This window comes from Hyperolius riggenbachi, chromosome 3, assembly GCF_040937935.1.
Source record: "Hyperolius riggenbachi isolate aHypRig1 chromosome 3, aHypRig1.pri, whole genome shotgun sequence".
NCBI lineage: Eukaryota > Metazoa > Chordata > Amphibia > Anura > Hyperoliidae > Hyperolius > Hyperolius riggenbachi.
This window is the reverse complement of record NC_090648.1, coordinates 393,503,201-393,516,248: the sequence shown is the minus strand read 5'-3', so window position 1 is coordinate 393,516,248 and position 13,048 is coordinate 393,503,201. Positions and strand designations below refer to the sequence as shown.

Sequence of the window (13,048 nt, the reverse complement as noted above, 5' to 3'; positions counted from 1 at the left end):
CGTTAAAAAACATTACTTTTAAACGAAATACAGTACAATACATTTTTAAACGTTATCCATGCTTATCGTTAAAAACCCGGCGCCCTTTTTTCCCAGCGCCCCTTTTTAACGTACGCGCTCTAGAGAGACCAGGAAGAAAAGACAGAGACAGACATGGTTGTTTTTGTGGAGAGCTGTCTGTGAAAAGGACAATCTGGATCCATCCAAGCTGCAGAGAGGCTGATCACTGTTTTCTCCTTGAATCCTGCTTGCTGGAGTGGAGATTGTTCCCAGTTAGCTGCCCTGAGCTTAGGATTCTACGCCAGCTCCCCATCAAGGCTGCAAGTGTGGTTGCAGGCCTGAAGCTGTCCTGAAGAGAGGCATCTGCTGATACCAAGTAGGAATGTAACATTCTCTGAAGCAACGGCTGCGGGCACGCGGGGTGTCTCCGCAGCCGCCTCGCTTTCCTGCTCAGGGAGTTTGCCCATTCCTCTGGCATCTAGTACGCCGAGGACGGGATTGTCTTTTGCCCAGAGGGTTGCTGTATCGTGCGCGCGTAGACAGGACCTTTATGCGGGGAGGAGGCGCGTCAGCTGACCAACCGGTTGGCTGACGTCAGAGGTGACTCACGGCGCACTGGATTGGCTGATTGGAGTGGGCGCGGCCGTGGGGTCTCCTCTGCTTCAAAAGCCTTCGGTTTTCACTCGCAAATGGTCTGCTGTTGCGAATGCTTATGTGTTAGCGCTCAGACCTTAGACAGTATCCGGTGTGCTTTGATCTTGTAGGAAACCAGGGATTTCACACAAGACTAGGATTATTGTATTGTTGTATATTTTGATATTCTGTGTATGACTCTGGCTAATCTCTGACCTTTGCATAAAAAGAAACAGGATGCGTGCATCTTCCGTCTATAGCATATACATTTATTGCCAGTGTTCAACATTCAAGTGAATTCTGTGCATAGCATCATTCCATCGTTGCATAAACAACTTGTAAATATTAAAGATGTGGTACCTTACAGTTCCTGGTACTAGCCTGTCAGCATGGGAGGTGGGAGTGCGGGACAGATGTGGGCCTGGCGACGGCCATTTCGCGTCCTCCTGGACGCTTGGTCACGCCGTGTTCCACGTGTTCCACTAGTGGAACACGGCGTGACCAAGCGTCCAGGAGGACGCGAAATGGCCGTCGCCAGGCCCACATCTGTCCCGCACTCCCACCTCCCATGCTGACAGGCTAGTACCAGGAACTGTAAGATACCACATCTTTAATATTTACAAGTTGTTTATGCAACGATGGAATGATGCTATGCACAGAATTCACTTGAATGTTGAACACTGGCAATAAATGTATATGCTATAGACGGAAGATGCACGCATCCTGTTTCTTTTTATGCAATGTTCAAGTTCCTTCCTTCAACTGTTAGAGCGGAGCACACGTCTTATGTAAGCATCACATGCAGCATACAGCCTGTCAGCAACAGATTGACCACTTCGGCCACACCAAACTCGCTCAGAAACTGGAAGCAGTACACCTCTTAAAGGAGAAGTGCCACACCATTCTGTTTTCCTTTGAATAACGCTAATCTCTGACCTTGCTCTTGCTACTCAATTCTGTACCTCTGCCCATCTGACTCTGTTGCTGAACTCTGCCTGAATTATCACTACTCTCTTGCCTGTCGACTCTGTACTGTTCCTGCCTATCTGTTACCGATCCTAGCCTGTCTGACCATTCTACTCACCAGTGAGCCCTTGTCACTGGTGAGGTGCTCACTAATAGTACCCACCAGTTCCTCTGGTGAGGTGTTCACTGATAGTACCCACCAGCTCCTGTGGTGAGGTGTTCGCTAATTGTACTCACCAGTGAGCCCTTGTCACTGGTGAGGTGCTCACCAATAGTACCCACCAGCTCCTCTGGTGAGGTCTAGTCAAACTGTTCAGTTACTGTTGCACCAAGCACTATACCCCTTGCTATTCTGCTAGCTATACTTGCATTATTAAAGCAGAGGGACACCAAGAGCCCCAATAGTGTAATTCGTCTTGGGGACAACAAAATAAATGAGAAGTTAAAATGATACTTACAAACCAGGGTTACCAATAGGCAACCACTGTATAGGCAGGTGGGGAGAACAATCCTGACCCCACTCAGGAATAAAAAGTCGCTCTCTGTAGACAGGAAAATAGGGTAACAACCCTCCACCCAGGGTGGACTCAATGTAGTGTACAAGATACAGAGGCGCCAAAAGAATAAAAGGTAATTAAATGAACTTAAAAAACCAACTGGTTAAACAGAGGAGGCAGCGGTGGTCTTACCCCCTCCAAACAGACACAGGCAAGGACTGCAATTCAGACAGTCAACAATTTATTCGGAACTCCAAAAAACAATGCAACGTGTTAAGTTCATTTAATTACCTTTTATTCTTTTGGCACCTCTGTATCTTGTACAATACTTGCATTATTGGTGATTCTGCAGATCACCACATAATCAGGTATAGCGTCTGTATTATCGGTGATACTGCAGATAACACATAATCAGACGTCTGTGTTGCTACACCAATCATTACAAGGAACAGGTCAGTGAACCCGGGTTCTTGTGTTTTCATTAAACTATTGTTTTTGTGGTACGGTACCTGAAGAAACTGAGACTTAGGCCTGCTTTAGGTTGATAGTTAGGAACTGCTTTTAGCAGATGACACTGGGTTGATACTGCAGTGCAGCAAGACTTGAGGCTCTGCTGTTACCACCAACGACTAGGGTTGGAGAAACACAAACAAAAATGCACCCGACCCCCGGGAGCCCGATCTAGTGTAATATCGTCTTGCTGGGTATAAGGTGAAGTAAATCTGGTGAAAATACACTCACAAATCTGGGTTGCTCCAAGGAGGCAACCACTCGTTAGCGCAGATGGGGAAGTACCGTCCCCACTCGGCCTTTTCTTGCTAGGTATCGGTCGCAACTCCAAATGAAAAAATATTCGGCTCGCTATAAAAGCGAGAACGAAGACCCTACTAAGTAGGGTATCGTATGTGAATTAAGAGGAAAGGAGGCGTCCAATAGGAAAATGTGTATAAATTATATTAGAGCATGTACCGAAAGACACATGCTCTCAATGATTAGAGAAATTTGAGAATTTGACTCATAATAAGATTGAATATGTTTTCATTTATTAAATGCGAACAGCACTGTGACAACGCGTTTCTCGGCGTGAAGCCGCTTCCTCAGGTCAAGTGAGTGCCTTGAAATAAAACAAGAAGTAGCGCTCAGACCACTCAGCACCATTTAGATTAAAAACAAACAACATTGGACAAAATACATACGGTACTTATGTGCAAATCTGTCTATGTTTTTCACATACCTATGTGATATACTATTGGTTGGTATAAAAGCAAAGAACACTATATCAGATCTTTAGTAGACCCATACAATACATTTAGAAACCAAAAAGAATCATCATATAAAAATGCAAAGAATCACTTACACAGTATAAAAAACACATAAATAAATAGTTCTTATAGACTTCTTACATGAGTATATATATATATATATGCCTGGTTTAGAGGTGATGTAGTAGAACAGACAAAAAATAAGACAAAGAAATGGGAGAGATAGATAGTAATAATGGGGATAGGCAAGGGCATAGATTAGGTGTGGTGCCCTGTCCTCTATATAAATAGACATCTGGGCCTCAGTAAATAACGAGGTGGCGTGATGTTAGGAAGGTATGCAGCTGCCTAAAGCGATGTGGCCAGAGAGCGTCTCAAGAGGGAGAAGGGAAGAACAGGGGGCTGATGCCAATAACAGGGAGATGGATGTCCGAGGAATAGTCTGGATGCAGGTCAGACTGTTTGGACAAGACATTGGCAAGAAGGAGGTCGTGCTGGTTGACCATTCGTCACGGAAAGGAATGGATGTGACCCTGAGTATGAATGTATTGAGAGACTTAGACCACCAGCTCTATGCCAAGGAAGGGCCAAAGTACTGGCAACGGGCCACCACGCACCAGCCTACTCAGAAGCTTTTACAACAGATGGTGAGAAGCTGTAGCCTGCAAAAGAGTAACCTATTTGGTCGGCCCATTGGAAAGGTCAGGGTGCCACGGAGTTCCCCCGGTGAAGATCCCACCTCGACAAGAACGAGTGCTAATGCTGCCGGTGGGGGCTGGACGAAGGTTGAATGGACTGGAGGTCCTGATTGAGCCCACTTATCAGGGAGAACCATCGACTCATCCGCTGGTGGCCCGGGCCCTGGCCATTGTGAAGGATGGATGTGTACCCGTACGCTGCCGCAATGTGGTGGACTGTGAATTGACCGTCCCCAGAAACACCTTGCTGGCCGCAGTCTATGTGTTTGAGGGTGGTATTGTTCGACGGAGGGGTTTCACACTACAGCCTGATAGGAGATCAGCCTGGTCCTATGCTGTGGAGACTCATCAAAAGGAAACCCCAACAGCAGAATGGAACCGTCGAATGATCATGGCTGGATGGGAGTGGATTGCCGGACCCTGACTCCGGGGGAACAAAAACTGTTGGAAGAAACCCTTTGGGAGTTTCAAGAAGCCTTCTCGAGACATGATGAAGACTTTGGGTGTGCTGTTGCCATCGAACACGAAATCCCGACTGGCGATGCTGCACTGAACAGGAAATGTTACCGGCAAATCCCACCTGAGATGTACCAGGAGGTGAAAAATACGGTGGCCAGCATGTTGGAAAACCGGGTGATCCAGGAGAGTCAGAGCTCTTGGGCTGCTCCAGTAGTTTTAGTGCGGAAGAAAGATGGGAGTCTCCGGTTCTGCGTGGATTACCGGAAGCTGAATGCTCAGACCGTCCGGGATGCCTACCTCCTTCTGTGGATTGAGGAGTCATTGTCAGCCCTAAGTCAAGCAAACTTCTTCTTGACTCTTGACCTGGCTAGTGGGTATTGGCAGGTGCCGGTGGCCAAGAAAGATAAAGCCAAGACAGCCTTCATTCTACCTATGGGGCTCTATGAGTTTAATCGGATGCCATTCGGTCTCTAGAAATGCTCCGGGAACATTCCAGCGATTGATGGAGCACTGTCTGGAAGATCTCAATTTTGAGTCAGTATTGATATACCTGGATGACATAGTAGTGTTTGGGGCCTCCTTTGAAGATCACCTCCAGAAGCTACGACAAGTCCTCGGACGACTACAAGAGCATGGGCTCAAGATCAAGCCCAAGAAATGCCAACTGTTCCTACAGCAGATAGAGTACTTAGGACATGTAGTCACCTCGGAGGGAGTGAAGCCCCCAACAAGGTAGAGGCTGTCCAGAAGTGGCCCCAACCCAGTACACTGCGAGAGGTGTGGGCGTTATTGGGACTGGCCGGCTACTACCGGAGGTTTATACCCAAGTTTGCCCATCTGGTGGGCCCATTAAACGAGTTACTAAGGGGCACAGCTGGGGGCCCAAAGAAGCGTCCCATTAACTGGGGACCTCGGGCTTTTGAAGCGGTGAAGGAGTCGGTGATCAGTGCCCCGATCTTGGCTTATGCACGGTTCGACACCCCATTCCTGCTATACACTGACAAAAGCCTTCATGGTCTGGGGGCTGTGTTATCCCAAGTCCAGGATGGATGGGAAAGAGTAATCGCCTATGGTAGCCGGTCCCTGAGAGACTCAGAGCGCAACCCTGATAACTACAGCTCCTTTAAACTGGAACTACTGGCGCTGGTGTGGGCCATGACTGAAAGGTTTGCCGAGTACCTGACAGGTGCAGAAGTAACTGTGATGACGGATAATAATCCGTTGGCACATCTGGAGAATGCCAAGCTCGGTGCACTCGAGCAGAGATGGATGGCCTGCCTTTCCAAGTACAATTATCGCATCAAGTTCCGGTCCGGTAGGGAGAATGGCAATGCCGATGCACTCTCCTGGGTCCCTGTAGGACAGTCAGCTCAGAGAATCGATAAGGAGTTAGAAGACATTGAAACTCCTGACCTAGGTCGCCTACCTATGTTCCAGGATGTGGCACATACAAGTGGGGTGGCATCTGGGATGACTCTGGTGCTGGGAAAAACGCTGGCTGATTGGGAGAGAGTCCAGAATGCCTGCCCAGATTTGTGAAAAGTAAAAGAGTGAGTTTGGAACAAGATATGGCCTCGGCCAGAAGAGCGGGCTGGCCTGACCCCAGAGGGTCAAAAGTTGCTGAGGCAATGGGACAAGCTGACAGTTACTCGGGGCCTCTTGTGACTTACAGTCAGAACTGCAGCACCGACAACAGATTGTCATCCCCATGTCATTGGGGTCAGAGGCCGCCAGGGAAGCTCATGAAAAAGACATTCAAGTGGCTCCAACGTCTGGTATATTGTGCAGATCTGGGTGACATGGTGGCCACTGCATGTCTTAGGTGTCGACTTTGCGGGCTGAGTAACAGCACTGAACAGCGGGCTCCTGTACAGGCCCTCTACACCTCAGCACCACTAGAGCTTCTTATGATAGACTATGTGCAAATTGGGTACTCTACTTCGGGACACTCATACTGTCTAGTCATGACAGACCATTTCACAAAGTATGCAGTAGCTGTACCCACCAGGGACCAGAGAGCAGAGTCGGCTGCTGAAGCGGTCTGCAAACACTTTATACAGGTGTTTGGGTGTCCACAGAGAATACATTCGGACCAGGGGGCATGTTTCCAGGGTACTCTCATGAATGAGTTGTACACACCGTATCACCCCCAAGGAAACGGGGCTTGCGAACGTTTCAACCGCACTTTGCTCCAGATGTTGCGGACTCTAGAGGATAGTCAAAAGGCTCGGTGGCCCGAGTACCTGCTTGAGTTGATGTGGGCCTATAGCAATAGGGTACATAGTACTGCCGGGTACTCCCCACACATGCTCATGTTTGGGAGAGCCGGACGGGAGATTGAAAACCTCCACATGCCCAATCCAATGGAACCACAACCAAGAAGTACCACTGCATGGGTGCAGGAGCACCGCCACCGCCTTACAGTGGTGCACAAGGTTGTGGGGGAGTGCCTGGGACGAGTGATACACCCTAATCCAAAACCAGTACTAAGGGATGGGTTTGCCCCGGGTGACAGAGTCATGGTCAAAGCCAAACGGCCGTCTGGAAAGTTGGATGGGCGGTGGGAGGCAGTTCCGTACACAGTGAAAGGAAAGGTTGACCCTGCTATTCCGGTCTATGAGGTAGAGCCGGTAGGGACAGGGGGACCCTCATGAAACTTGCACCGTAATATGTTGAGGCATTGTCATTTTGAGGAGCCAGTGTGTGAGGAGGAGGCACCTCCGCATGTTGAGAGTATGGGGGAAAATGCCTCACATGAGGAGGAAGAGGAATGGTGGGTTATCCCTGCCCAGATGTCTGCAGGGGCTCCGGTTGTGGTGGGTTTACCACCTAGGTGTAATGCCGAGCAGTCAAAAGCTCCTCCCTTACCACATATGCCTGACATACCCGATGTTTCTGAGCCCCCCACGCTGCGAAAGTCGGCGAGGCGTAATGTTGGTGTGCCTCCACAGCGCTATGCACGAGATGAGTTTGTTTGGGGAAGGTTGCCGAGGACGACAACTTCAAGTGGGGTGGCATGTGAGATTGTCAATAATCTTTCCTGAATTAAGTTCTGAAGTGACAGTTTGCATTTTGGCCACTAGATGCCGCCTGTATTAAAAGTTATAACATAATCCTGCTGAGGGATGAACATGCTGAGAGGTTGGGCCTGGCAGCTCTAGAGAGACCAGGAAAAAAAGACTGTGCTGTCCGAGTTGTGGGGAGGCCCCAACTGCAGCAGTACGACCGCTTCCTGGAACCTCACCTTTTTGAATGTTTTACCTGTGCCGTGGTACCAACACTAGGTGCCATAGCAATTCTCTGAACTCAATAGCTATGTAATTTTTTGGGAGGTGTCTGTGCTGTCCGAGTTGTGGGGAGGCCCCAACTGCGGCAGTACGACCGCTTCCTAGAACCTCTCCTTTTTTAATGTTTTACCTGTACCGTGGTACTGTGAGATTGTCAATAATCTTGCCTGAATTAAGTTCTGAAGTGACAGTTTGCATTTTGGCCACTAGATGCCGCCTGTATTAAAAGTTATAACCCAATCCTGCTGAGGGATGAACAAGCTGAGAGGTTGGGCCTGGCAGCTCTAGAGAGACCAGGAAGAAAAGACAGAGACAGACATGGTTGTTTTTGTGGAGAGCTGTCTGTAAAAAAGAACAATCTGGATCCACCCAAGCTGCAGAGAGGCTGATCACTGTTTTATCCTTGAATCCTGCTTGCTGGAGTGGAGATTGTTCCCAGTTAGCTGCCCTGAGCTTAGGATTCTACGCCAGCTACCCATCAAGGCTGCAAGTGCGGTCGCAGGCCTGAGGCTTTCCTGAAGAGAGGCATCTGCTGATATCAAGTAGGAACAGGTCAGTGAACCCTGGTTCTTGTGTTTTCATTAAACTGTTTTTTTGTGGTACGGTACCTGAAGAAACTGAGACTTAGGCCTGCTTTAGGTAGATAGTTAGGAACTGTTTTTAGCAGGTGACACTGGGTTGATACTGCAGTGCAACAAGATTTGAATCTCTGCTGTTACTGCCAACGACTAGGGTTGATCCTGCAGTTCAGCACGACTTGTTCACTCTGCTGTGTCTGCTAATGGCTAAGAGTGATTCTGCAGTTCAGCATGACTTGGAGGCTCTGCTGTAAACTGCCATCAGGTAGAGGTGTCCTGTTGGACAGAAGTGGGGACTCTGGGGTATAGGGTACTCTGTGTATTGCAAATATTGTTGTGTTTGTATCTGTTCCTGTTAATACTTTCCAGTAAAGAAAGTTTTGGTTGCACTAAGCTGGTGTCTGTGTCGCCTTCCTTGTTCCGTGACTTCGCTGTATCCTGGGGTTACCCCTCGGTGCACGGTCTTACAGTACCAACACAAGGCGCCATAGCGATTCTCTGAACACAATAGCTGTGTTATTTTTTTGGAAATGTCTGTGCTGTCCAAGTTGTGGGGAGGCCCCAACTGCGGCAGTACGACCGCTACCTGGAACCTAGTCCTGATGTTAATTGACAGCCATTTTTTTTGTTTTTTTGTGGGGGGTTATTTTAAGTCCCCACATCATCAATGAGTGTTTCCCTTTACAAAATAATGATGCTACATGCCTCATATACTCTAAAAAAAACATTTTTAAAGCAATATAAAGGCCACTTCTGGTTTCCCATCCGGATATACGAATCTGTCGGATATTGCGGTCGGATTGGAAAATGTTTGATCCAAATATCCGACCCAGATCGGATAGAGGGGTATCCGGATCCAAATTAGTTCCAGATAGTGAAAAGTGGTATCCGAGCAGCACTGGTTACTGACTGTCTTCAGAGGAGCTCACAATCTAATCCTGCCATAGTCATAGTCTAATGTCCTACCATATTATTATTATTATTATATTATGTATTTTTTATAGCGCTGACATCTTCTGCAGCACATTTCAGAGTACATAGTTATGTCATTCACTGTCCTCAGTGGAATTCACAATCTAGCTGCTCCTGGCATGCATTGCCAATAAGGCCGGGGGCAAGCTTCAGACAGCTGGCCACATTTCGAAGGACTGCGTCTGAAGCTTGCTCCCGGCCTTATTGGCAACCATCACAAGAACGGGGGCTACGCAAGCTACCCCCCCCCCCCCGGTAGGTAACCAATTGCGCTCCCTCTAACCTCCAGGCACCCCTTATGGCATGCAGTTTTCCAAACCTTCCTTAAGGGGAGGTACAAAGCAAAAACAATTTTTTATGTGCACAGTTACTTTAAAGTATTACCACAACCGAAGGGTTGTGGTAAAAATGATTGCAGCACTGTGTTGGTAGTAAGCAGCACATACCTCCTGTCCCTCCAGCCCCCCTCCATCTTGTGCCGTTCTCACTCTATACATGCCGGTGTTGGGCGACTTGCTTGAACTTTGCCCCGGACATACTGCGCCCTGTGCGCGCAATATGTCCTTCCCCCTTCATTTCTGGCCAGCGCATAATGCGAGGCTCAGAAGCACGCTGTCCCCTCTACACCGATTAGCATGTGACGCTCGGTGTAATGGAGCGCACACGCAGCTCAGAGGGGACAGCGTGCTTCTGAGCCTCGCATTATGCACCGGCCAGAAGTGAAGGGGGAAGGACATACTGCGCGCACAGGGCGCAGTATGTCCAGGGCGAAGTTCAAGCAAGTCGCCCAACACCGGCATGTATAGAGTGAGAACGGCACAAGACGGAGGGGGCTGGAAGGACCGGAAGTATGTGCTGCTTACTACCAACACAGTGCTGCAATCATTTTTACCACAACCCTTCGATTGTGGTATCCTTTAAAGTTAGGCAATTTAGAGGGAACATCTCCAACTGCTTATTACAATGTTATGTTAAAGTGGACCTGGATCTTACACAGGGCAGAAGGAAAATATAGAGGAATGCACCCTGCACTGGCATACCGATAGGCCCTGCAGCACCTGCGCCTGCGGGGGGGCCCGCTCGGGGCCGTGGTGTGGGAGCTGGAGGGGTGGCAACATGAGGGGAAAGCCTTGGCCACAGTCGGCGGGGAGAGGGGAAGTTCCCCCCTCTCCCTCACCTCGGGGCTGTCCCCTCTGCGCTTCCCTCCAGCTAACGTTATACTGTGGGCAGCGGGCAGCGACGGGCAGATACATACCTTCCTTGCGTTCCACCGCATAATCTTCGCTCTGGCCTATGACGTCACTTCCGGAAGTGATGTCACTTCCGGAAGTGACGCCAGACGCCACAGCGAAGATTATGCGGTGGAACGCAAGGAAGGTATGTATCTGCCCGCCGCTGCCCGCTGCCCACAGTATAACGTTAGCTGGAGGGAAGCGCAGAGGGGAGAGCCCCGAGGTGAGGGAGAGGGGGGAACTTCCCCTCTCCCCGCCGACTGTGGCCAAGGCTTTCCCCTCATGCTGCCACATCTCCAGCTCCCACACCACGGCCCCGAGCGGGCCCCAGGGAGAGAGGGGGGGGGGGGGCGCTCTGAAATTTTGCAGGGGGGCCCGGTGGGGCCTAGTTACGCCCCTGGCACCCTGTATGTATTTAGAAAGTTTAGCCTGTTTGATTCTCCCTCATTTGTGTCTAATCACAAGTTGTAATTTGATCACTCCCCTGTGTTACATGGCAGAGATGGCAGATAAGCTCAATTGGAAGCACAGGATGTTAACAATACATCTGCTTCCATAAATCAAGAAGTAGAAACAGTGCAGATTTATTTTAGGATTTTTATCAGCTGTAACAAAGTAATGTTTTGTTTGTTTAAAGGTTATTATGCTGTTCCATATCTTTATCTTTTGGAGCAGAGAGGAAGTTCTGATTTCAGGTCCGCTTCAAAGAAAAATAGTATTGAAGAACTCCATGTACAGTATATTGCTCAATATTTACACTATCTATATTTTACTTTCCTTTAGGATGACAATATCATGAGATCTTTGCAACTCTTTGAAAATGTTATGTAACTTGGAAGAACAAAAATGGCGCTGATTGTCAGCAGCCAGAAGTACATTATAGATAAATCAACACATAAAAAGAAGAAAGAAAAAAAGAAAGGAAGACACCTCTTTGGACTTTTAAGAAACTTTAAGACCACATTGTTTATAATAATAAGCTAACAATTTGTATATTTAATTATGTTATGTATTAAATGCATTTGGTAGACTGTGGAAAGAATATGGTAATTCATTCACTGAGAAAGTAATATCCTTTTGGACGCATGTTGTACTTTAGCACATGTATTGTTTTTTTACTTTTCTGTCCATTGTTACTAGAAAAAATATTGCCATTGATGCTTTCGTTATTATTTCATGATTGCATGACTATTAATTAACTATACTCTGGGAATGGGAGCTTGAAATCATGGAAGGTTACAAGAAAAAAAAGTGAAAAGAAAGTAAAGTAAGTGTAAGTAAAAAGCTAGCAATATGCAGCACTGTGCACACGTTTACAGGAACACTATCAAATCAAGTGTTCTAAAATGATAATCTACAAATAATGTCTAAGTAGCTGTGTAAACACTTTACTACATTTCATGTCAGAGGCAAAAGCTTAAATTCACTGTCTGTAGGATTTAGCTTTATTGGGATAAATCATTTTCAAAAAGGGAGTCTGTTTCAATGCACAGCCAGTGGTTTTTTTTTTTTTTTTGCATATTAGACTACAGATCCAGCATAGGGAAAGGCTCCCTATGCTGGATTGTTTCTACTATTTGGCACTGCTTTTGGCCTCAGGAAGCAGGCTTAGACCCGTGAAATGTGTTGCCTGTGCTTAATAAAATATTTTGTATAATACAAAAATTTTATCATGGAGGTAAACTGTAAGGAAACGCGGAAATGCCGCCGTCTCTCAAGGTGAGGCGGCTGTTTCCGCGTCCAGCATGGCGTCACAACGCGGAAAAAACGCTGCATGCCGCATAGGCAGTGCGGCGGAATCCGCATCAGAGGCGGCCCCCGCACTAGATACATTGCATGACAGTACTGGTGTGGCTGGGACTGATAGTCCACCAAGATTCAGACTTACACGCGCGCGAGCAGAGAGGCAGAGTTTAAATAGCAGTTAGAAGGGTGTCGGCTGACCAGCTGGGTCAGCTGACAAATTCCACTGCTCTCATTGGACCAGCAATTAGGGAGGTCCTGGAAAGGTCCTAGAGTATATATACTGCTGGTTGTTCACTTGCTCTTTGTCTGGCGTGCGATCACATATGTGGGAGCACCCAGATCCGTAGTCAGATCCTTAAGTGTGCCGGGACCAGCTGGAGCTGTAATCCTACACTTAGCTAGATTATTGATAGCTAAAGTACTAGTTTGATTGTGATTTTCTGTTATGACTTTTTGCCTGCCTCGACTATCCTCCTGAACTCTGACCTTGTACCTCGATATTTCTGATACTCTGTTGCCGAACCTCGGCTCGTTCCTAGACTCTGTTTCTGCCTCCTGATTTTGTACCCCGATATATCTGATACCCCGTTGCCGAACCCTGCCTGTACTTTGACTCCGCCTTTGCCTACTGTATTTGTACTTTATCTGTCCGTGTGTGTACGACCTGGCTTGTCTGATCTCGAGAACCGACCTCACGATTGGAGGCGGTTCCCAGTCC

The 13,048-nt window shown here is 47.9% G+C and overlaps 1 protein-coding gene across 3 annotated transcripts in view; it reads left to right on the top strand.

Annotated features, from left to right (window-relative positions):
* LOC137561607 (A-type potassium channel modulatory protein KCNIP1) overlaps positions 1 to 12,046 on the top strand; it is a 1,185,649-nt gene extending 1,173,603 nt beyond the window's left edge. For 2 of the 3 annotated variants that reach the window (XM_068272920.1, XM_068272921.1), the window contains one exon: positions 11,368 to 12,045. In XM_068272920.1, coding sequence (XP_068129021.1) covers positions 11,368 to 11,415 — 48 coding nt within the window. In that variant the 3' untranslated portion in view covers positions 11,416 to 12,045. Of the gene's footprint in view, positions 1 to 11,367 lie in introns of all 3 variants that reach the window. The other variant, XM_068272924.1, reaches the window with a different exon arrangement.
* The last annotated feature ends 1,002 nt before the right edge of the window (positions 12,047 to 13,048 follow it).